Source organism: Pipistrellus kuhlii, unplaced genomic scaffold, assembly GCF_014108245.1.
Source record: "Pipistrellus kuhlii isolate mPipKuh1 unplaced genomic scaffold, mPipKuh1.p scaffold_m20_p_3, whole genome shotgun sequence".
Taxonomy (NCBI): Eukaryota; Metazoa; Chordata; class Mammalia; order Chiroptera; family Vespertilionidae; genus Pipistrellus; species Pipistrellus kuhlii.
In genome coordinates this window covers 45,128,535-45,152,978 of record NW_023425529.1, presented here as the reverse complement: position 1 = coordinate 45,152,978, position 24,444 = coordinate 45,128,535, and the positions used below count along the sequence as shown (strand labels likewise).

General features: G+C 58.9%; 1 protein-coding gene across 7 annotated transcripts; it reads left to right on the top strand.

Moving 5' to 3' along the window:
- The first annotated feature begins 2,801 nt into the window (after positions 1–2,801).
- RARG (retinoic acid receptor gamma) lies at positions 2,802–23,677 on the top strand. Of its 7 annotated transcripts, none has more exons than XM_036457932.1 (10): positions 2,802–3,111; positions 3,845–3,911; positions 7,405–7,737; positions 18,336–18,484; positions 18,713–18,854; positions 19,513–19,673; positions 19,817–19,993; positions 20,855–21,059; positions 21,518–21,676; positions 22,397–23,677. In XM_036457932.1, the coding sequence occupies exons 3-10, from the start codon at positions 7,554–7,556 to the stop codon at positions 22,594–22,596; spliced, it is 1,377 nt and encodes a 458-aa protein (XP_036313825.1). In that variant the 5' UTR covers positions 2,802–3,111; positions 3,845–3,911; positions 7,405–7,553; the 3' UTR covers positions 22,597–23,677. The 7 variants fall into 7 exon arrangements, with proteins under 7 accessions (XP_036313825.1, XP_036313829.1, XP_036313827.1 ...); XM_036457933.1 differs by lacking the exon at positions 2,802–3,111 and adding an exon at positions 3,178–3,351; XM_036457936.2 differs by lacking the exon at positions 21,518–21,676 and having other exon boundaries at positions 2,847–3,111.
- The last annotated feature ends 767 nt before the right edge of the window (positions 23,678–24,444 follow it).

The window sequence follows — 24,444 nt, the reverse complement described above, 5'->3', positions numbered from 1 at the left end:
GGAAGGGAAAGTAGAAGACGTGTTGTACAAAACATGTTTGCAACACACTCTCCCCGAGTGCCCTGGTCTCCAAGCCCCAGTGGCACTTCCATGCCTTAATGATGTCCTTGGGGGTTGTGAGAGAGCTCCCCCACCCTCCCGCAGACATCTGCTAGCCACCTCTGAGCATGGCATAGGACATCCTCCCAGCTCCATACTGGGCATGGGGAAACTACCTGTTCAGTGTCCTGATGCTGCTAAGGAGGGGGTGAGGGTGAAAATGTGGGCTGGGGCAATAATAGCAAAGGCAGGGCAGGTGGGACAGCTGTCTGGATCCTTTCCCTCTTACCATCTCTCCTTCTGGTTTTTGGGATGAGGGGCAAAGGAAACCCGGTTCTAGGGCCCCCAAGATACCATTTCTCTAAATTGCCAGGGTGACCAAGTAGAGCCACCACAAACAGAACAAAGCCTAGAAGTAGGGATGACCCAAGGGAAAGAGAAATAAGGGGAGCTCTCTCCCCCAGTTTCCAGAGTGGGCTGCCTCTTCCCACTCCTCCTTCCGGAATCCCTGGATAAGAAGACTGGCTCCATTGCAAGAGAGAGGAATCTGAACCCACCACAGTGCCCTTCTTCCTCGTTCCCTAATCCTGTCTAGAGTTTTTGGTTTGACTTCCAAACGCTTACAGCCACCAAACATCCCAGTCTCTGGGTCGTGGGGCGGAACAGGGCGGAGTTGTGGCAATCCCGAGGGGCGGGGTCACCATAGGGCGGGTCTTGTTGGGCATCGCCCCCTGGCTGTGGTCCTTGGCTGGGGACCCAGGAGGCTGTCAGAAGGGTGGAGTCACAGTTACCAAGATGGACAAACACTCAGCAGAGACAAGGACTGGGGCAGACTGACAAACCAGGGCAAAGAGGAGAGTAAGGACATGGAATTCCAGACCTCCTCTCCCTGTCCAGGCTACTCCAAGTATTCAGCTTCCCTGTCCCCATCTGCTGCCCCAATTGCACAGCCTCAGAGCTATTGGGCCTCTAAGAAGCAGAAGTGGAAGTTGAGAGAGGGGAGACCCGCAGGGAGAGCGTCACAGGGTGGCGCCTGGTTCTGTGTCAGGATGCCAAGCCAGGGGCCCAGGAGGGAGTGGTGCCCTTGCCCAAGTTCATGAGGACAGGAGACTCATTCACTGTAAACCAAGTACAGATGTGGCGGGAGGGGGCGGGGGAATCAGGGCCACATTCACAAACCACAGCTGGAACTGCCCTCTTTCCCCCAGCCTCACCTCCTAGGCTGGAGGGGTTAATTCTGCAGCCTGCAGCCTCCTGGCAAGATCCCAGCGCTGGTGGGACCCCAGCCCACCCAGCCAGGGTGCCTAAGTCCCTGACACCCACTCCTCCCCACTGCCAGGAGCTTCTCCCAGGGTAACCAAGCACAGTCAACAGCAGCCAGGCCACCTGGGGACGGGACCCTGGAGGCCCTATTCCCAGACCCTCCCACCTCTGGGGTGAAAGGGAGGGCCTTGTCTGCACCCCCACTGACGTAGCCTGTTCTCCAGAGATAACCACAGTATGCCCCTTCTTGTCCTCTCTTTTTCATCTGCTCCGGGCCTCTCCCGGGAGGAGAAAAGCTGGCCCCGAGGGTGGCAGCGAGGACGGAGCGGAGTAATTCCGGTACGGAAAATGTGACGTGACCAAGAGCCCATGTCCCCAGCCGTGGCCACTCCGGGGTGGTTGTTGGAAAGGTCCTTTGGGTGCATGTCTCCCGACTGGCCCCGCCCCCTGCTACTGTTCTCCTTCTGCACGTTCTCACTCTCACCCTTAGTCCTTGTGGGAGGGCTTGGGGTTCACGCACAGAGACTGGGCTTGAGGTCCCCTCTTTTCTCTCGCTCTGTCTGTCCTCAGGAGAATGGACACGGATCTTCTGGGCTCCCTGCCACTCTTAGAGTTTGGTGGTCATGATGAGGTCAGAATGTCTCCATCAGTCTCCATCAGACACTGACACACACACACACACACACACACACACACACACACACACAGTCAACCATGCTCGTGGCGGTTCTACCAGGCAGGCAGGCAGGCGCTGGTTAAGGCAGACACACACGCCCTCTGCTCGGGCTTTCTCCCTCACACCCAGCCCCAGGCTCCGCCCCCTCCCAGCGCAGTTCCTCCTGCCTTCCTCCCCAGCCTCTCCCTCTCCAGACCCAAGCCTCAAGGTGGGGACTGGCAGCCCCCAGTCCCCGAGCTCACTGAGAGCTGGACGAGAGGGAGGAGGTCTTCGAGTCCGGGGCTCGGCACTGTCCCCCAGTCCCACTCATTCAATCTGTTTGCTCCTGGGTCCAAAGGACCCCTGGGGGAGGAGGGGAGGAGAGAGGGCGCTCTGGCCTGCAGGAGAAGGCGACGCAACGGGCAGAGCCTGGCATCTGCTCCGGCAGGCTCCTGCCCCATCACTCCGCCCTGGGCGCGCGGGGACACAGCGCCCACTGCCTCCCCTGGGGAGGTACCAGAGCCTGAACCACAGCCCGGCCAGAAAGCTCAGCCAGTGCCCCCGGATGGCTGGCAGGCAGGGGAAAGTGCCCGAGAGAGAGGGTGGCATCGTGGGCCCAGGGCACCGATCTCCTCTGCCAGCCTTGCCCGGCCTCCCGGGGATGGCCCTGGAAGTTCCGCAGATGGGAGGGGCAGAGACCCAGGCGTCCGGGCCGCCTCGCCCAGCCCCCTCCCCTCCCGCCCCCTCCGCCCCCCAGCCCCAGGGCACCGCGGAGGGAGCTGGGCAGGGGCAGGCGGCAGGGGAGGGAGGAGCGAGGGCGGGAGGGGGAGGAGGGAGCCAGGCTGGGAGCGGGGGGGTGGGGAGGGAGAAAAAGAAAGAAAATATTTTCCGTGTCCCCGCCTGCAGAGTCAGTGTGCGGTTTGGGAGAAAATGTGTCGGATATTTTGGGGCGGTCACGTGGGCGGGCGGGCTCCGAGAGGCCCCGGGACAGTCCCAGCCTAGAGCCGGTGCCCCCCCACCCCCCACCCCGAATGCCCCCCGCTACTGGGAGCCTCTGACGCCGCGACGCTCCAAACCCGCGACCGACCGCCCGACGCCGCCGCCGGGACCTCGGGGCTCCGCGGCCTCCCTTCCTCCCCTCCCTGCCCTTCCAGGTGAGTCAGCCCCGGGAGCAGGCTCGCCGCCCGGACGCCGGGCTCCTCCGGGGAGGTGGGCCGGGGGCGGGGGCGCCGCGGAGCGCTGCGGGCTCCGTCCCTGCCGGGGCCGGCCAGGCTGTCAGAAGGGCTTGAGGGGGGCGCCCTGCCCCGACCCGGGGGTCAGTCCTGAGGTGGGCAGGGAATGGGTAAGGTTTGAGACAAGCTGCGGCTGGGCTGGGCTTTTGGCCCCTGCACTCGGTGAGTAGCTGGGGAGCCTGGGAGAAGTCTTCAGTCAGCCGGGGCTGCCAGCCTAGTTTTGTGCTCGGAGTGGGAGGGGAGTCAGAGTTCAAGACCACCGCCTGCCCTCCCTGAGGCTTCCCCAGGGAGGCTGAGGGGTGGATTTTGGGTCCAAATGGGTCCAGGCTGCTCCTTCCCCAGCGGAATGGCACTGCTGGGGCATCAGCAGGGCAAGGGAAGGGTGGGTCCCCACAGGAATGGTCCTGGCACTCCGGGCCCGGAGTTTGGAGACTACAAGTGGATGGGGTCTGTGGAGCTTCCCGGAATCAACATTCAGGATTCCCTTTCTCATCTCCGCAGCCGGAGGTGTGGGTCTTGGCTCTGCCAGCTAAGGAGAGGGGCTTCTGGGGCGTCTTCGTGAGGGGAGCCCACAGGGAACAAAGGGAGCACGGGAAGACGGGACGGGACGGGAGTCTGAGTGGGAGCCGCACTGACGCTGCCTCTCTGTCTTCAGCAGTGACAGCCCGGGCCCCTCCACCTGACCCAGCATGTAAGAGGGAATTTCTGCAGGTGGCCAGAGGGTAAGAGTGCGCATGGTCGTATGTGTGTGTGGAGAAACGGGGGAGCCTGGAGGGAGGCTACAGGGCGAAAAGCGGAGATGACCGTGCCCCTTCAGGGCCCGTATCCAGGCGGCTGCAATCCCAGTCCTCCAGTCCGAGGCTCCAGCCTTCACTGTCACTGCTCAGATGCTGAGCTGGGGTTGAGGACCACAGTCAGTGTCCCGATCCTTAAGGCAAGAAGAGGGAGGACAGGGGAGGGGGCAGAGGGTGGGGTGCTTGGAGCTTGGGTACCCCAATCAGGCACGCTCACATACAGATACACAGACACACACACACACACACACACACACACACACACACACACACACAGTAGCTTACAGCTTGGTAGGCAGCTCAGGGCACACCCCCCCACCAGGCACACCCCCACCCCTGGCTCAGAAAGCCACCTAACTGGCACCTCCAGTTCCCCCCTCTGCCCCACCCTGTCCATGCCCTCCGTGCCCACACACATTCCACTGGCATTGCCTGCCTGCCTCCTGGGCACTGCCCCTCCCTCGGGCCAGTGAGGTGGAGGGAGGGCACCTGGGGATGAGAGGTGGAGACTCAAGGGTCTGGACTCCCCCAAGGGTGGCACAAAGCCAGGGAAACCCAGCCCACTGCTGCCTCCCGGGGAGCAGGCGGGGGGGGGGGGGGGGGCAGGCTAGAGCAGAGGATGCCTGGGTTCTCCGCCCAGCAGGCTGGGGATGGGGTCATGGAAAAAGGTGGTCGTGTTTATACAGAGGGGAGGGGGGCAGCGGGTGGAGAGCAGCCGACAAGAGCAGCTTTGTTCCAGGCTCTGGAGCTGGTAGGGCAGCAGGGAGACGCTCCCCCCCCCTCCATCCGGCAGCCCCCTTCATCCATGCCCTCCCCTCAGCTCCACCTCAGCTCTAAGAGAGGCAGCTTTGTACCGGCCCCTCTCCCCAGGCAGCCCCACCTCTGTCTGAGGTGGCACTTGGGGAGGAGAGAAGCTGTCTCCCCCTTCCCCAGGTCCCCCGAAGAACCAAGCATCTGGGGCCCTCGCTGAGGATTTCCTTTTACTCATTGGACCACCTTCTTCCATTCCTTGGTCCCTTACTCCACCCCGGACTTAAGACCCTCCCCTGCCCTTCCCAGCCATGGCACAGAAACCAAGACTCAGAAATGGGATGCTTCACTCTCCCCTTCTTGTCTCCGCTCAACCCTCACGTCCCTTCTAGGAGGCAAAATGGAGGGAAGGTCAGGTAGAGCCGGGCTGTCCTTCACTCCTCATAGCTTCATTCCTCAGTAAGGACCAGGAGTCAGAGGCATCTCCGGATGCCCCGCCCCTTCACTCACACACACACACACACACACACACACACACACAGGCCTCCAGCCCCACCCTCAGGTCTCTGTTTACCATCTATAGGGAGAAGCAGACCGGGAGGCCTGGAGCACAGAGTGTGTCCATGTCCCCAAAGTCAGTCTGAGTGAAGAAGATGGGGGGGGGGGGGAAGGGGGGGCTCTAGTAGCTTCTCACCCTTGGCATTAGAGAGGTTAATCCACCTGGAATGTGGCCCAGCCTGTTGAGCTATGGCCCAGGGGCCTCAGGGCCCCCCCCCCCCCCCCAGACTCCTGGTTCTACCTGGGCTCAACCAGGGATGAGGATTTCTGGGAATAGGGGAAGGAAGAAGAGAGGGGCCCTGGGGGCCCAGAGCTGGGCCTTGGAGAGCCTGGGAAGATACTGGGCTGAAGAGACCGAAACTGCTGGGGACATGGGCGGTGCCCCGTGAGGGGCAGGCGCTGCTTCAAGCTCTGGGACTGAGTGAAGGGTGGTGGTGTTGGGGTCTGAGTTCCTGTTACCTTCATGACAATTTGAAGGCTGAGGGAGATGAGAGATAGGAAACAAAGAAAAAAAAGAATGTAAGAAAGAAAAGATAGTGACCTTAGGAGAAAAGAGATGCCGAAATATTCACCACCTACCTCTGGGCCTGCCTGCCCTGTGGTTTCTGTGTTTCACTTTCTCTTGGTCCTTCCCCACCTTCCTCCCCTCAGTCCATTATGGGGCTGGCTGGTCGAGGAGGTCCCTTTCCTTCCTCAGCACCTAGCTCCCTAGAGAGGTGGGCTGTTTGGTTGGCCCTGGAAAAGCCAGCCTGTCCCTTGTCAGAGGATCAGGAGAGGCACTACCTGCCTGGCCTCAGGATTCCCATTTCTTCTCTCCCTTCTCCTACCTCCTGTGGTCTCAGGTTTAAAATCTCAGGGAAGGGGCTGAAACCCGTTTGGCTCAGTGGTAGAGCATCGGTCTGCGGACTGAAAGGTCCCAGGTTTGATTCCGGTCAAGGGCATGTACCTTGGTTGTGGGCACATCCCCGGGAGGAGGTGTGCAAGAGGCAGCTGGTCGATGTTTCTCTCTCATCGACAAAAAATAAAATAAAATAAAAATCAATAAAATATATATTTAAAAAAAACACACACAAAAAACCTTCTTTTAAAAAAAAATCTCAGGGAAGGGTGCAGGCTACATCTGAGGAGGAGAGGATGCAGGCAAGGCTTTCTGGATGCAGAGGGCTCAGAGAAGAGGGAGAAAAGGAGATGGAGAAGCAAAATAAGCTGAGAACCAGGAAAGGAGCTCTCTGGCGTCATACCTGGCCCTCAGTGGGGCTTCTCTCAGCATCTGTGGATTTGAAGGAGAGGGTGCAAGAACGGTTAGGGAGTGGAGGATAATTGGAGACAGAAAGAACTGGGTGGGGAAACTGGAAGAGGGAGTATTGAGGAAGATAGGGAAGAAAACACTGATTAAAAGAGAGCTATGAAGGAAAAGAAGTTGCAAAGAAAAATAACATGAGACACATATAGCATTTAGTATATGTGCTATATTATGCTAAACACTTTACATATATTACATTGTTTAATCCTCACAACCTTATGAAATGGGCCCTGTTTTTATTCCCAATCGACAAATGAGGAAACTGAGGTATATATAGAGAGTAAAGTGACGCATCCAAGGTCCGCAGCTCAAGCTAGCAAGCCGTGGGGGTCAATTCCAGGCTGCCTGGCTCCAGGGGGTACAGGGCCCCAAAGTCACAATAGAGTTGTTTTCTTTCTCCAGGATGGTAGAGAGTGAGTCTTGGCTGTACCACTTACAGCCATGTGAACTTAAGCCAGCCACCTAACCTCAGTTTTCTCATCTGTGAAATGGGAATCATAGGGTTGATGTGAGGGTTCAATTAAGTGTCTCGTCCAATTGTGGTGCTTAATGGTCACTTCTCAGCCTAGGAGTCTTCTCAGCCCGGAGCCCTAAGACTCTCTCACTCACCTTGGAAACTCAATTTATCCTTTCCAGCAGAGTTTCTCTGAGCCTTCCTAAGCATCTGCCCTGCCTCCTCCCTGGGACCTGAGCCAGGACAGTACAGAACCTAGCAGAACAGAGGGGAGAGACTTCAACTGAGAGGGACGTGGGCTTGGAACATCAGAGCGATCATTCTCTCAGCCCTCCTTTTCTTCTCTTTCTCCCTAGGACTCTCGGAGACCCAGCGGCAGGCCAGGAAGGGCGGCACGGAGCCTCCCCGGCCATTCCGGCAGTGGGCATGGGCGGGGGCTGTGGCTGACGACCTCCCCCGCCCGCTGCAGACCCCAGGGGACTCAGCCTCCCACATTGCCGCCGCCATGGCCACCAATAAGGAACGACTCTTTGCCGCTGGCGCCCTGGGGCCTGGATCTGGCTACCCTGGGGCTGGTTTCCCCTTTGCCTTCCCAGGGGCGCTCAGGGGGTCTCCACCTTTTGAGATGCTGAGCCCTAGCTTCCGGGGCCTGGGCCAGCCTGACCTCCCCAAGGAGATGGCCTCTCTGTGTGAGTCTCATGGTACCGGGGACGAGGGAACTTGGGAACAGAAGGACGTTTGGAGGGTGGGTGATACAGAAAACTGGCATCCGAATTAGGAAGGCAGGCAGGGATAGGGGTTTGATCTAATGGGATAGCTGACGGGGGTGGCTCTGAGGGGGTTTGGGTATGGAACAAATGGAAGTGTTTGCAAATGGGAGTCCTTCTGCCCGAACAGTATGGGAAAGTAGCAGGCCTAAATTTTTTTTTTTTTTTTGGGGGGGTCTAACATTACATCCTGAGAGAATCAACTAGCAGGGGAGAACAACAGCCAAGGGGGTTTCTGCTAAAGTTTGAAGCTACTACCAGCATGTCATGGGGGAGGTGAGGAGCCAGGCTGGGAAATAGAGGAGTCTGGGATGGTAGTCATCTGACCCTGTGATCAAGAGATGGAATTGTTCTGAATCAGGGAAGGCTGCAAAAAGAGGAATGGACTCTGGTGCCAAATGCCCGAAGATGTGTGGGGTCAGGGAACCCTCCTGTTGGTCCTGGAAAGGGTAGACATCATCACGAACCAGGTGCTTCTTCCCCAGAAGCAATCCAGGGTGGTGGGGGTGCTCCAGAAGCACGTGGGTTCTGGACTCCTCCCCCTCTAGGTCTGGCTTAGTGCCCACAGGCTGTGCAGATCCCTGCTTGTCCCTCAGGCTTGCCCTCTTTGGGTTAAGCTTCTGAGTGCTGACAGCTGGAAAGCCTTAGGCCTCTCCTTTTTCCTCTGGAGCCCCCTCCTCCCGCCTAATAGCTGTTCTTCCTGGCCAGGTCATGATAGGAGTGAGTGCCCATAAGCTGCCCAGCTGGGATGCTGAACTTGGTGGGTGAAGGGGTCAGCGTGTGTGCTGCGTAGAGAAGGCCTCACCTGGGAAGGAGAGACAGGGAGAGGAGCAGTTCCAGAGAGACAGAAACAGAGACAAGAGGAAAAGACAAAAAGATAAAGACATCTTTTATAGCTCCGCAAGCTTGGGAAGAGAGAGACAGAGAGAGAGGTGGGAGGGGAGGGGCTGTGCCTTCAGGAGGGGCAATTGGAGGGTTGTGTGTCTGTGTAAAGGGGTGACTAGACAGGGCTGGCAGCTCTACTGGAAAGAGTGTGCTCATCTGGAGAAGGTGTGTGTGTGTGTGTGTGTGTGTGTGTGTGTGTGCGCGCGCGCGCGCACACGCGCGTGAAGACCATATGTAGTTGTGTGTGCACAGCATGTCCCTCAGACTCTGCTCAGATACAGAATTCCAATGTGTGCAACAAAGAGTCAGTGTGAGGAGTGAGGCGGGATTTAATAGGGCTGCTGACGGTGTGTCTGGTGTTTGGTGAGGCCTGCTGGTGGTAAGTCTGCAGTCCGACAGGGGTTATTTGGGTGGCGTGCAGGTGAATAAGAGAGCACAAAGCTCCCCTTTTTGAAAACCTCAGCTGGGCTTCCTCTACCTCATTTACAGCCCATGAATCTGTCCCGGGGCCTGGGGAGGTGGGAAGGAACACCCTTCCCACATGAATGTACTTCTTATAGAGAACCGTATAGCTCAGTCCCTTGGGATTTGATTTTCCCAGGTTCTGGGAGAGGCAGCTAAAGCAGCAGGAATAAGGAGGGAGAGGAGAAATAGGTTGGCAGTGGGGAGAGTGCTGAGAGTCATAGCCAGTCCCCAGTGAAGTTCTCCTTATGGCCCTGTGGCCTGGATACATTGAGATCAAGGTCAAGGTTCAAAGTGAGGTCAAGGTAGGGGAAAGAGTCACGTTGGGCTCTATCCCCAAAGGCTGCCCCAAGGAGGGGGACTGAAAGGAGAAATCCAAGGGAGGAGCCAGAAGCAGGGCAGGTATCTGGGGAGGGTGTGGCTGGCAGCAGGGGACAGGCCTGGGCAGAGAGACAGCGGTGGGGTGGGGAGGAGGTGAAAGTTTGGGTTCAGACAACTTGCCTGGGAGTGGAGCAGGCAGCACGGAGAGTAAATGAGAGGGTGGCAGAGGTGAGGAGATTCTGGAATCTGGGAGATCTCCCACAGTGGGAGATCAGCCGAAGTGTGAAAGAGTGTGGTCTGTCGTTTCTCTGACCCTTCGTCCGTCCGTCCATCCGTCTATCCGTCCATCTGTCCCTTTTTGGCTGGGGCCATCGAATGGAGAGGGATTAGAGGCCAAAGCCTGATGCCAAAGTTACACTCATGTGCGCTGGTGTCTTTCTCCTCGCTCTCTGCCTGTTAGTCTATGGGAGGGAGGGTCGTCCATGGAGGAGTCTGGGACTCCTCCCTGGGGCTCCTAGATCCTATGCTGAGTCCCTAACGCCTGACAGGCATCTTGTTGATAGGGGGAGTCTTGTTCCACCTCTTGGGGTTCTCCAGAGGCCTGAGTGGGTGAGGCAGCACCTTAGAACCCTGTGGTGCAGGAGGAGAGAGGGACGGGAAGGGGAGCGTGTGCTGCCAAGGCAAGCACAGGCCTGTGTGCACGGGAACGCAGAGGCCGGTGTGCTTGCTCACAGATGTGCACGAAACCCTGCTGCCTGTGTCCCCACCGGCGTGCTGCACGTTAGCTTGAGCGAGACTGCAGGGAACAGAGTGTGACAGGAAGGAAGGGGAGCTGTGCCTTCTCCCTCCTCTTGAGGTGACGCCTGTGGTTCTGAAGGCCCAGCCCTGTCTGTCCTTTGAATTTGGTGACAATATCCCTGGGGCAAGGGGCTTGCTGTACCACAGTAAGTTAGATGGAGAAACGGAGGGCAGGTTGACACAGGAAGAAATGGAGTTCTACTTCAAATAAACTGAAAAAGAGACTCCCAGACCTAAGCAAGATGAGAGAGAACCACGCAGGCCAGAAGGCACAGACAGAGAGAGAACCCAGACGCTGGGAGTGGCGAGGAGAAAAAGCAGGCGGGTAAGGGTGGCAAGCAGGAGGCAGGGAGGCCTCCTCCAGGAAAAAAACCCCCGACCGCCTCCTTCCCCTCCCCTCCCAGTCTCCTGCTCAGGCCCGGGCTCCAGCTCCAGCTCCAGGCCGACACAAACGGGGCTTTGATTGCAACAGGAAACCTCTCTGGCGGGGGGAGCTGGGCAAGCCGCTGCTGGGGCCTCGGCTGCACCCCCCTCTCCTGGCCCCCTCCCCAGGCCCAGCCCCCATCCTGCCAGCGCTCCTCACATCCCCGCTCTGGGCTGCGTCCCTCCTTCACACCTCCGTCGCCTTTTAGCTGGGACTCCTAAATTAGGACTTACCCTTGGGGCTGGGACTTCTTTGCTTTGAGATGCCACCCCTTCCGTTCTTTTTGAGGAAAGGTTTTGGAAGAAAAGGCGAATTTAGCACGAGAAGTTTAGAACCGGCTATCTTCAAGCCCCTCCAGAAGGTGGCAGGAGGGGGGGGGGGAAGAGGGGTGTATGAGGAATTAGCGGTCCCTCCCTCCACAGGCCCTTGCTGGCTAAACTCATACTTGCCAGAGTGGTAGAGGCCCTGAGGGGTGACCATGCAAGACTCAAGCGCTGATGGCCTGGTTGGTGGGGGAGGGGTGCCCCCTCTTTGCCTCTGGGGCCTTGCCTTTGTGGGGCTCTAGCTGGGAGGAGTGCCCCACTGTGGTGGTGGGGATCACAGGGGAGGGGGTGAGTCAGGCAGCAGCCCCCCTCATACTCCCACCAGGCTGGTGGAGAACATCTGTTTCCCATGAAATGCTAGAAGGCTAATGGGTCTAATTGCTGCAATAAGGGCTGGGGAGACTTTGGGGAAAAGAGGGGGCACTAGATTCCCCCATGCTCTTACCTTCTCTCCAAGGCCACACTAAGACTATCTAGAATGGGGGGTTGGGGTTGATGGGACGGGTGGGTCTGACACCCTAATGCCTTGGTCCCTCTAAAGAGCCCCTCTCCCTGCCATGCCTGGGAAGCACACACGGATGGGGTGATGATGTGGAGTGGGGTGCATCTGGTGAAGAGCAAGAGGGGCTATTCAGGACTCATGACTTCCTGGAGCCCTCCCCCCACTCCTCCTGTGCCCCACTCTCGCCCTCCTCCCTGTGGCCTGGCCACTTCTGGTTCTAATTACCAACCAGGCAGGCCTGACTTAATTGGGACCTTTCAGATTTTGGAGGGGGAAGGGTGGGTGGGTGGTTGGGTGGGGACTGACAGCCTGGAGTTGGGACTAATCAGAGCTCTTTCCCCTTGTTTTTGAGGTCTTCTTCATTCTGCACTTCATTGTTTTTGTGTTTGCCACTGGCCAGATGCTGGTTCAGAAATCGGTCGCTCCCTTTTTTTAGTTTTCGGTGCGGGGATGGCTGGGTTAGAAATGGGGCATTTGGGGTTGGGGGCTACGTTGGGTTGGAAAGAGCCCTGCAAAGCCTCTTCATCCCTGCTTCAAGCCCCCCAGTCGGCCCTGCCACCTAGCGCTCCCCATCCATCCGCAACCCAGGCCCTCCCCCTTCTGTCCCGCAGCAGCTCGGCCCCTCCTCCGCGCCGTCTCCCCTCGCCTCTCTGGTCCCCCTTCCTGCCCTTTATTCTTACAAACTGGCGCCCCACTCCGGCAGCACCCCAGTGCGACCCCCCACCCCCGCCCCCCCAACCCAGCACAAGAGATTCTTAGAAAAGTGCGCCCCGCCCTGGCCCAGCCGCAGCCGCCAGGCGGGGAAGGGGTCGGGCCAGGCGCCGCTCCCGCTTCCCCGGCGCTCCCGGCGCGCGGCGCTGACAGAGCCGGCCGGGCCGGCTGGCCGGGCGGGCGGGCGCGGGCGGGGCGCGGCGGAGGGGGCGGTTTCCGGGAGTCGCCGCGGCTGGCGCTGTCCCGGGGCCAGGGTTCCCATTCGGCCCGTCCGGGAGAGGGCAAGCTCTTGACGTGGCCAAGTCCCCGCCTCCTCACCCTCTGCTCGGCCGAGCGAGGGCGCTCGGTGCCCGGCGGGGGCCACCGAGGGGACGGGGAGGCGGCCCTGGGAGAGCCGTGGCGCCGAGGGGAGAGGGGGGGCTGTGGCCCATGGCGGGGGTATTGAATGGCTATGACAACAGTTAATGGCCAGACTCGTGCTTCCTGCCAAGAGTGGCACTGGGCATTTTGGGGCCGTTGGCACACGAGAAACTCCGAGGCCGGGGCGGGGGGTGGTGGTACTCAGGAGGGCACTTTGGTCGAGCGCCGCTGGCGCCGTAGGAACAGTTTGGGGTAGCTTCGTGCTCTAACAGTAAAGCTGGGGTCGAGGACGAGGCATGAGAGAGGCAGTGGCGGCGCCTAAGGAGTGTCCTGGCGGGATGGGGTTTCGGGGACTGGGAGGGAAGCACAGCCCGGGCGAGGAGGGGTGGACTCCGGCGGCGCTGGAGGGGGCGGGGGATTCCGCCGCGGCGCAGGCGGCTGCCTGGGCGGGGCGGGGCGGGGCCGGGTCAGGAGGAGGTGAGCGCGCCCGGCCACCCGCCCCGAGGGGGGTTCCCGGAGAGTTCACGGCGGGAGCGCGCTCCGGCCCTCCGACCGGGGGCGGGGAGGACGGGAAGGAAGGAGGCGGCCGCGCGGGCTGAGCCGCAGGAATGCGCTGTTGGGGCGCGAGCGCGCGCGCGCGCAGGCGAGGGCGGAGCCAGGCCTGGGAACCAGGGGGTGGAGGTGGTGCAGGTCCCCGGGCTCCGCGGAATTGCCGGGCGCCGGGGACCTCCATGTTCCCGATTTCCCAGTCACTCTTGACACTCCTGCCTGTATTGACTTCTGTGGAAAAAGGAGTGTTGGGGGAGGGGAAAACGAAAGGAACTGCGTAAGTTTGGTTCCTCCACTCCTTCCCCCCCACCCCACGACCGGGGCACGCGCCTAAATGCAAAGGCGTGCAAAGCCTCCCCGTGTAGAGAACGCTTGCAAGCCAGGTGTGCTTGCTCCGACGTGTGTGCAACCGTGATCTTCTGTACCGGCAGATATGAATGTGCACTATTGCATATTTGCAAAATCGCGGTGCCTGCCAAGATAAACGCGTGCACAGCTGTATGTCTAAGCAAGCGAGGGCGCCGCGGTGCGAGCGTGTTTATTATATGCGTGTGCGCTCCACTCTCAGTTCTGCTCATCTCAGTGCCCGGCCCCCTTCGCTCTCCAAGCCCCACCTCCCACCCCTCCAGGCTCCGCTTTTACAAAAGGTCTCCCCAGTGCTAGCCGCCCGGACGCTCAGAGGGAGCCGGACCGCTGCTCCAGCGGCAGCCTCGGCTTCGCGCCCCGCCCAGTCCCTTTCCCCAGCCGGGGATCCCCCTCCTCCCCGCCCACCCCATACCCCCCATGCAGCCCGGCGCCCTATGCTAGCCCTCCCCCTCCCCCCCTCCAGGAGCTGGGCGCCGCTGGGGGAGGAGGGGGAATCGGCTGCTGCGAGTCCTCGGTGTTCCTATCACCCAGCTTCCCTCCTCCAAGCCGGGTCGCGATGTACGACTGCCTGGAAACGTTCGCCCCGGGTCCGCGACGGCTGTACGGGGCTGTCGGGCCCGGGGCCGGCTTGCTGCGCAGAGCCGCGGGCAGCTCCTGCTTCGCCGGACTCGAGTCTTTTGCCTGGCCGCAGCCCGCCAGCCTGCAATGTAGGTACCCGAGCCCCGGGGGTTGGGGTTGGGGTTTGGGGTGGGGTTCAGGAGAGGGAGCGGCTGACGCTTTCCATGTGTAAAAGGTGGAACCGGGGTGCCAGCGGAGACGCTGAGACAGGGGTGGGTGTGCGGGAGAGAGATGCACTGGCCCTTTAAACGCGGGGGCCCCGGCGGCTCCGTTGGGTGTGTGCTGTGTATTTGAATGTGCGTGGTCCTGGTGGTGGGTGTTCAGCCGGGACCTGTGGCTGATGTCACTCCAGAGTTCCCGGGGACAGGCAGTCCTGTGCCCGCAGGTCCGTGGCTCTGGAGGGCTGTGTCACTCGGGGCCGTGGGTAGCGTTTGTAAAGTCCATGTGGGAAGTTGGGAGGGTTAAAAAAAATGATTTGCAGAGCGTGTGAATCTATCTCCAAAGCGTGCAGCTCCTGGCCTGGGGGTGTGGGTGCGGGAGTCTCCACGCAGCGTCGCCCCCGCCGGCGCTGGCAGGTCCGCGCGGCCCGGTCCGGGGATGTGTGTGGCGTGAGAGCGGGAGGGCGTGTGCCCGGCGTGGCCGCGAGGGCGGCGTTGGAAAGCGCTGTGTGCGAGGGTGCATCCTGTGTGCTCGGCGCAGGGTGGAAGGGGTGGTGCACGCCGCCCGGCGAGGGCAGGCTGGGCTCTGGCGCTCCCCTCCCCCCTTTCAAAAAGACATGTTTGGAAATGTGTATAGGGTTGTATGCAGAGAGATGTGGGTTTTTTTTCTTCCTTTGGCTCCAACACACACAACTTCAGTAGGAAGCTAAAAGTTTAAAGCAAAGTCTGTGTATGGAAGTGGGGGAGTGGGGGCTGGACTGGAGGTGGCAAAGGCCGAAGTGGGGGTGGGGGGGTGGAGTGCGACTCCTGGGTCCCCAAATACCCATTTTCCTTCCCTGTGAAATGGGAGATGCCAGGCCTGGGGCCCTGGAACCCCCTTCCAGAGCGGTAATAAAAAGCTGGGGACTGAGAGGCAGTAAAAATGAAGTCCAGATGAGAGGCGGCTTTGAAGCCTGGGCCCAAGTGCCTGGCGGGGGTGGGGTGTGGGGAGGAGCCGGGAGGGGAGCCTGGAACCCCCTCCCCCAAATGTACCAGGGCCCGGGGCCGCGCTCGGAGCCGGTGCGGGCGCTGGGGGACCGGGCTCGGGGGCGCGCCGGGGAGGGGAGGGGCGGCGGCGGGCGCTGGGGGAGTGCGCCCGCGGGGTCACCGAGCCCCCGCCAGCACGCCTCGCTCCTTGGCACTCCGCGGCGCTGTTTACGAGTTCGCCTTTTTTTTTTTTTTTTTTTTTTTTTTTTTTTGGTCTTTTGGTTTCAGGGCAGAGCTGCTCAGATTTAACAACCGGGAGACTGGAAGAGGGAGGTGGCAAACAGGAGGCTGCACTTTGGGTGGGGAGGGGCAAGCATGAAAAGTGTGGCATTTAAAGGGCGCGGAGAAAGCATGACACTATGGCTTTGCACCAAATCCTCGCGAATCCTTTAGGATGCAGACTTGGGATGTGTTGGGAGGGGTGCTGAGGTGGAGAAAAATCTAGGGAAGGGTTTTTGTGGAGGCTGGGCAGGAGCCCCGGTTTTTTTTTGTTTTTTTTTTCCCCCAGGCCCACGGAGGCCCCTTACATCTGGCTGGCAGTATGTTTTTGCATTTCAATTTGGACCAGTAATGTTGGCCCCTAGGATCTCGGTGGGCTTCGTGCCCGCTCCATACACTTTCAGAGAGAAAGTCATTTAGACCTGGACGTCCTAACCAGGGAAGGAAAGAGGTCCTCGGAGGGGAGGGCGCGTGGTTTGTTTGTGCATGTTTGGCAGCTCCAGGGTCCTGGTGCTGCGTTGGCAGGCCCGGGTGTTTGTCTGGTAGCAGAGCTTCTCCCTCGCAGATGTGGAGCGGGGCCCTGGGAGCTGTGTGTCCGCTTTATGGCTTGTACGCCCACCTCCACCACAGGGTGGCTGGGGCCAGTGTGCCCTAATGCCGCCTGTGCTCTGTGCCAGGGCCCAGTGTGGTGTAGGAGCCCGTTGGTCCGAGGCCGGCGTCAGTGCCCCCTGTGCTGCTGAAGTGTGAGTGTGAGTGTCTCCAAGGAGGGATGTGGCAGATTGTGAGTCCTGGCTTCTCAGCCCTGGGCCTCGCAGCTGGGAGCGTTTACAGCCGGTTATAAAGAGTTTGTTTGAAGCTCCGCTCAGCCTGGCCAGGAATTTCCTCAATTTCAGCAATTTGGGCTTTAAAAGGAGAAAAACCCAGAGCCCACTCCCCCCCTCCCCAGCGGGGGCCCCAGCCTAGCCCCGGAGCTGCATCCCACCCCGATGGTGGGGCTCTGGCGGCTGGGAGGGGATTTGAGCAGAGTGGACACAATTCACTTTCCCGAGCTGCTCGCCCACGTTAGGTTTAGGGGGTGTTCTGTGCCAGAGGGGTGCCGAGAAGGGTTGACAGTGCCACATAGACCGGAAAAGCTGCCCCTGGGTGTCTCCCCGTAGCCCCCACCCTTATAATTGGCTGGCACTGCCCCGTGCCAGTCTGACCACACCCAGGCCCTTTCACAAGAGAGGAAATGAGGCAGCCTCTGCGGGCTGGGAGGGTGTCAGCAGTCAGCACCCCTCCACACAGCGGCCTGCGGCGGCACCGGTACCCACCGAGGACCTCAGAGGGGTCCTGACCGGCATTCCAGCCCAGCCCACATCTCTCAGCCCAGCCTCTCCTGGAGCCTCCCGCCCCCCAATCTGAATAGACTCCAGCCATCCGTTTCCCTCCCCTCCTCTCTCTCCTTTCTCTTTGGATTCTTATGTTAATGGAGTGTCTGTGTGTTGGGGGGCGGAAGGGCTGCCCTCCTGCGGGGTGGGCGGAGCTACCCAGACCAGCATCCTGGGCTTTCCTTTTGCCCCTCGGGGGCCAGGTGGGCTGCATCGGGTTAGAAGAAGGAAGATGTTCATGAGGTGGGTGCATGGGCTACTCCTTAGGGAGGGTCTTAGGATTTCCTGGCCCTCCCGCTTTGGGCAACAAGTCCTACAGGTTGAATAACTTGCAGATTTTTCCAGTCTCTAAATATCAACCACCCCCCCCAAAAAAAAGAAAATAAAAGAAAAAGGCTTACTTAGCAGCCTGCTGAACAGAGGGTGTTCTCCCCACACTCTGGGTGGAATGGGCTGAGACCCCTTTTGTGCTGGGATTGGGTATCGGTAGGGAAGTTTAGGAGTGAAAACATAGGCTCAGAGAGGATCCAGCTATAGCTCCCCTCCCCCATCGGCCCTGTTTACCCAGTGTCACCTGACTTCTTTAGTTTGCTACATTCCCAGCAGCTTCTAGACCTGAGAATCTAAGCAAATACCTCAGTCTCTCCTTCCAGCCTCTGACTCTCAGCCAGGCCTCTCAGAGCTTGTCAGAAGACAGAGCACCCTGGCTCCACACTGTCCACAGGTGGTACACAGGGCAGTGCGGCCTGGGCTGGCCACTTCCCTCTGCTGGCCTCCGCTCCTTCAGGTGTAAACTAAGGTCACTGCACAGCCTCTAACCTACTTCCCTACAACCCGTGTCCCGTTTGCTCCTCGGTCTCAGTGGTTTCTGGTGAGAAAGACATTGGCAATTATAGTGGGTAGTATGAGAGGGGAAAAGCTGAAGGATTATCTACCTTGTACTACTTGAAAGGAAATTAAGCCCTATTCTACCTGCTGAGTATCCTAACAGGTCATTTAGCCAGGTGCTGCTGTGGGTGACGTGATTGCCTATCACCCCCAGAGCTGTGGCCTGGTGAGAGGTAGATTACCTGAGAAGCATCCATTGATGGGACAGGGAGTGACTGAGGAGTTCAGAGCCATGGGCCATAACCCCCCACCTACCCACTTTATAGCCAGGGAAACAGAGGCCCATAGAAGCTAACTTCCAGAATGGCCTTGGCCTGGAATTTAGAGGATTGAACAGTGTTATGTAAGTGTCTGGCTGGCACTGTGGGGGGAGAGGGCCGGGTTGGGGGAGGTGCAGTGATAGTGGTTATTTGGGGTTTCTGGAAGTGTTTACTAGGGGGCTGTACATAGTTGTTGGGACTTGGAATGGGTTTGTGTGCATGAACCCCTGGAGGCCTGAGGGGTTCCCTCCCAATCCTCACATACTACTTCCCCCCCCAGCGGTGGAGACGCAGAGCACTAGCTCTGAGGAGATGGTGCCCAGCTCACCCTCGCCCCCTCCACCTCCTCGGGTCTACAAGCCGTGCTTCGTGTGCAATGACAAGTCCTCTGGCTACCACTATGGGGTCAGCTCTTGTGAAGGCTGCAAGGTGTGTCCGCGGTGGGGGCGTGGGGGGGCACTCATTGGGTGGACACATGACCTGGTGAGATCAGAGACCAGGGACCAGAGCAGAGGGGTGACACACTGTGGGTGAGGGGGCTGCTTTGCGCGGAGGTGGTACACAGAGTGGGTCGGTCAGGCCTGGGGTACCCTACAAGGCCTATGAGAGGCTGGTGCTCCCGGCATCCTGCTTCACATCCCCCACCCCCGACTCCAGGGCTTCTTCCGACGCAGCATCCAGAAGAACATGGTGTACACATGTCACCGCGACAAAAACTGTATCATCAACAAGGTGACCCGGAACCGCTGCCAGTACTGTCGGCTACAGAAGTGCTTTGAAGTGGGCATGTCCAAGGAAGGTAGGCCCCAAGCCCCAAGCCCCAGCCCGGCCTGGGCAGGAGCGCTCCTGACCTAGCCTGTGTTTGCTGCGCTCTTTCTACTTCCCGGACATCTGAGATCAGCTTGCCCTGGGGTGTTGCCTCCTTCCTAGCCAGTTCTGTTTGATTAGCGGCATTCACCCAGGAAAAGCCCTGCCCATCCTCCCCTCTCTGAGCCTAATTAACCCTCGAGTAAACGGGGGCCGTCCTCTCACATTCTCCTGTTACATGGAGGGGTGAGGGGGGTTTGCCAGTCCCCTTCCCTGCTCCTAGGACTGAGCCTGAGGTGGATCTGGGGTGCCCCCCCCTGCGCCATTGTGCTGCCAAGGCTATAAGTGGATATCCTGCCGCCTGCATATCCTGCCCCCCACCTCAGCTCCTGCAGGGTGACAGGAAGGGCAGGATGGAGCTGAATGGCCTGGGGAGGGAGCAGGAGCTGTAAGCCCTGGGTGGGGCTGGGGAGAGCCAGCCTGGAAGTGGGAGCTAATGTGGGAGCCAGGGTACCTGAGGCGCTGACTTAGGGTCCCAGGGTGAATAGATGTTCACGACGAGGATGGAGCACATTAAATTGGGGTGAAAGGGGATATCCAGAGGGAGGTTCTGAGGGCCCTGACCCTCTCCTTGCACCTCTGCCCCCAAGCTGTGCGGAATGACCGGAACAAGAAAAAGAAAGAGGTGAAGGAAGAAAGCTCCCTTGACAGCTATGAGCTGAGCCCCCAGTTGGAAGAGCTCATCACCAAGGTCAGCAAAGCCCATCAGGAGACCTTCCCTTCGCTCTGCCAGCTGGGAAAATACACCACGGTGAGAAGTGGGCAGGCACTGCTGGTTCTGGGGCATGGGCAGGGGTGTGTCATGGTCTGGCGCTGAGAATGCGGAGGGGAGAGCTTGAGGTATTGGCAGAAGGAAAACAGCTTAGCCTGCATCCTCACCTGCCCGCCCTGCAGAACTCCAGCGCAGACCACCGGGTGCAGCTGGACCTGGGGCTGTGGGACAAGTTCAGCGAGCTGGCCACCAAGTGCATCATCAAGATTGTGGAGTTTGCCAAGCGGCTGCCCGGGTTCACAGGGCTCAGCATTGCGGATCAGATCACTCTGCTCAAGGCTGCCTGCCTGGACATCCTGGTAAGCTGTGACCCTGTGGCCTGTCTCCCACCACAGCCGGACCCACACAGGAGACCGAGGAGCTGCTCCACACCAAGATTTTTATTATTTCTCCTTCCTGCATCCAGTCTGGGATTCCCCAAATCTCTATTTTTCTTTTTTCTTTTTAAAATATATTTTATTGATTTTTCACAGAGAGGAAGGGAGAGGGAGAGAGCGCTAGAAACATCGATGAGAGAGAAACATTGACCAACTGCCTCCTGCACACACCCCCACTGGGGATGTGCCTGCAACCAATGTACATGCCCTTGACCGGAATCGAACCCGGGACCCTTCAGTCCGCAGACCGACGCTCTATCCACTGAACCAAACTAATTTTGGCTCTCTATTTTTCTTTTTAATCCTCATGCGAGGATATATTTTTCATTGATTTTCAGAGAGAGTGGGAGGGAGGGAGAGAGAGAACGAACATGGATGTGTGAGAGACACATCAAATTGGGTTGCCTCCCTCACACGCCCTGACTGGGAGGAGATCAAACCTGCAATCCAGGTTCATGTCCTTGACTGGGAATTGAACCATTAACCCTTTGGTTCCTGGGCTGACTACTGAGATCCAGGGATCCCCAGATCTCCTCTCAACACCACCCTTTTTAGCTTAACCCTGTCCCTAAGGCTGACTCTACCCTCCTTTTGACATCTCCCCCCTCCACAAGCTTCAGATCCTACACACCTCCCTGCCTTCCCCCACAGGCCTGATTCAGACTGCCCTCATTTTGGACCTAACCACCCCACTTTCCACGTGTACCTCATTCCCTCTTTGCCCTACGCCCACATGTGCCCATCTCCAGAGATGGCATTAACCCTCCCCTCGCCCACCTCTAGATGCTTCGGATCTGCACAAGGTACACCCCAGAGCAGGACACCATGACCTTCTCTGACGGGCTGACCCTGAACCGGACTCAGATGCACAACGCTGGCTTCGGACCCCTCACTGACCTCGTCTTTGCCTTTGCTGGGCAGCTCCTGCCACTGGAGATGGATGACACAGAGACCGGGCTGCTCAGTGCCATCTGCCTCATCTGCGGAGGTGTGGGGGCGCCCCCTGGTGTTTTTTTTGGGTTCCTTTCCCCCACACCTCACACCTGATCTCCCTGATCTCTCACTAGGCCGGAAACCTTGGTCTGTGCCCTTGGGGTTGTTGTATTTGGTCTCATCCACAGACTTCTTAGATCCAGGGCCAGCTTCCTGAGCTTGGACACTGGACAAAAAGGGCAGAGCTAGGGGAAGCTGGAGAGACCCCAGATACCGGAGCTGAGAGAGGGGTCTGGGCAGGAGTGATTTATCAGAGCAAGCCTCTTACTACAGGGGAGAAGGTAGAGCCTGGAGCAGGGGAGATGGCCTGGATGGGGCTTGGGGATAATAGGCAAAGGGCTGATGGGACAAAATTTGAGGCTTGGAGGCCCATGAGGCATTGCCAGTTGAGGATCAGCCACTTGTTGCTGTCCTCCCCACCTCTTCCCTTCTGCTCTGTGCTTGTCCTCCTAGACCGCATGGACCTGGAGGAACCTGAGAAAGTGGAAAAGCTACAGGAGCCACTGCTGGAAGCCCTGAGGCTCTATGCCCGCCGGCGGCGGCCCAGCCAGCCCTACATGTTCCCAAGGATGCTCATGAAAATCACTGACCTCCGGGGCATCAGCACCAAGGGTTAGTCCCAGTGACCCCCCTCCCTCCCCAGGTCCACCAGGTGGACAACAGAGGCAAGACCGGGGTAGGTGAGAACCAGGGCCTACAGTGGAATGCAGGTCTGCCACATGCTGGCGGGAGAGACTTGGGGCAAATTCCTTTACTCGGTGTGCCTTGTTCTCCTGTTTGTAAACTGGACTCGACGTACGCCTCCCTCATAAGTGACTGTGAGGTCTAAATGAATGAATACACAACGGCCTCCGAACTGGGCTGAATGGGAAAATCCATTCCTCAGTGGCAGTAGCCACGTGGCTGCATGTATTATACTATACTGGATGGAGCAGATGTTCCATCATCACTGTGAGTTCCGTTGGACAGTGCTGGTTTAGAAGGATGCCTGGCAGATATAGTAAGCGTTTGCTAAATAATAAGCCTTATTATATGTTGTTAAAAACAGGTGTAGGAATAACAGGTGGGCTGTGGACGTTGGAGGGTGGGGCTCCTGGGGAATGGGGCTGGAGGTTGGTCACGGTGTGATCTTTGAGGAGACAGCCTAAAAGAACAGGATGAATGGGCAACAGCTTGGCAGAGAAAACAGGCAGAGACTCGGGCCGGAGCACTGAATTAGGGAGAGGGTGAGGGTGAGAGTGCCACCAGAGGGGAGTCAGAGGGTAGCTAAGAAAGGTGGCCGCGAGGGGCATGTGCCATCGTCCCCTGAAACCCTTCGCCCCTCCGTTGCAGGAGCAGAAAGAGCCATCACTCTGAAGATGGAGATCCCAGGGCCGATGCCGCCCCTGATTCGAGAGATGCTGGAGAACCCTGAGATGTTTGAGGACGACTCCTCGCAGACCGGCCCCCACCCCAAGGCCTCTAGCAAGGATGAGGTTGCAGGGGGCCAGGGCAAAGGGGGCCGCAGCCCTCAGCCTGACCAGGGCCCCTGACTTCCCCTGCCACGGGGGTCGGGCCTCCAGGCAGCAGACTGACCATCTCCCAGACACCACCAGTGCCTGGGGGAGGACCTGCTCTGCCTTCTCCCCGCCCCTTCCAATGAGCTCCTTGTTTTTGCCAAAGTTTCCAGGCGGGTACCAAGTTTGTGTTCGTTCCCTTCCTGCTCGAACGGGCTCCCTTTCCCGTCTTGGGAGCCTGCCCTGCTCCCTCCGGGAGAGAGGGCAGGGGGCGAGCCTGGGTTTGGACTCTTAAAATCTCAACACTGCCCTAGGACACCAGGGTCCCATCTCCTCGGGGCAGGGGCAGGGCCCTGCCGTTCCACAGCCCCTTCCTCTGCCCGGTGCTTAGGCCCCTGGGGGCAAACAGGAACACTAGAGACCAAAAGAGGGCGTGGGGGAGGCTGAGCCACCCTCTCGCCCTTACCCTCGCCCTTGGTGCCTAATGCTGCGTAAGTGCACCCGCCGGTGCATGCTGCCCTCTATGCCCCACCCTCGTGCCAGGCCCTGCGTTCCTGTCGGGGTCCAGAGGGTGAAAGCTACAGATGCAGGCCCGTTCTGCACCTCTTTGCTTGGGCCCAGAGTTTACCTTTGTGCCCTCTGTTCTAAGCCCCTCCCCAGTCCTGTCATGTGCCTTGGGCTCTCCCTGCCCCCCATCTCAGCCATGGGGCAGGGACCCTCCTACACTACAGAGGGCCAGGGACCCCTCTGCCCCTAGTGCCTTCCTCCCTGACCCCCCGAGCAGCTTGGCCCAGGGAGAGGGGGGTGGGTGCTGCTTAGCTGATCCCACCCTGCCCCAGAGGAAGCCTCTATTTATTTATTAGCTTTTGTTTACACCCTGGAATCGACCCCTTCCTCTAGGGGTCTTGGGAGGGGGAGCCCAGGACCCCTGAGACTCTTCCCTTCTTCCTCCAATCCCCAGTTTGTATTTAGCTGCCAAATAAGATTCCACTGGCTCCTCTTTTTCCTGGGGGGTCAGGGTGCTGTCCCTTCCCCTCTGTTTACATCTCCCCTCCGCCCCGCTGTATCGCATATTGCTGAGTTTTCTATTTTTGCAAAATAAAGTGATAGAAACTCATGAGCTGTGGCTCCCTTGGGGAGGGGTGGGTGGGGGAAAGGACCAGCTGACCCGAGTGGGTGGGTGAAGAGGGAGAGCTCCTCATCTGCTGGATTTTGCGGCTTTCGCAGGGGAACCAAGGACATAGAAGGTAATGTGCCTGGAAGGGAGGGGAGGGGGAGAAAGGCAGCCTTCAGGGCCCGCCCTGAGTTTCTGGGCCTCTACAACCACCCGGGGGGATTCTTAGATTCTTCCCATTCTGGGAAGGCAGGAATGGGCCTCAAAGGTCTTTACGCCGTCCCCACCCATGGTTATATACTCTGAGTGGCCGGGTGATTATGATCTCTGAATGCACAATAATCTGGCCACTCCGTGTATATCCCATATAATAAAAGGCTAATATGCAAATTGTCCAGGAGTTCGACCAGCAGGCAGACTGGCCAACTGTCCATGTCCCCCCTCTCTTCCCCCCTCCCCCCCGGGCCAGGCTGGCTGGACCCCACCCATGCACGAATTCATGCACCAGGCCTCTAATGTATATATACACATTGTGAGTGGCCAGATTATTATGGATTCAGAGATCATAATAACCTGGCCACTCAGTGTATATGTGTATCTCTGCTCTTCTCTGGGAAGGGGGTTCATTGAAGTTTCATTTGGTTCTCATGAGGGTCTCTGGCCCCAGAAGAACAGACCCAAGGCCTATATCTAAGTTAGTGTTTGTTTATACCAACCCCTCACTCCATGAGCTCTCCCACCCTTTGTGACCACTCTCAAGAGCCACTCTC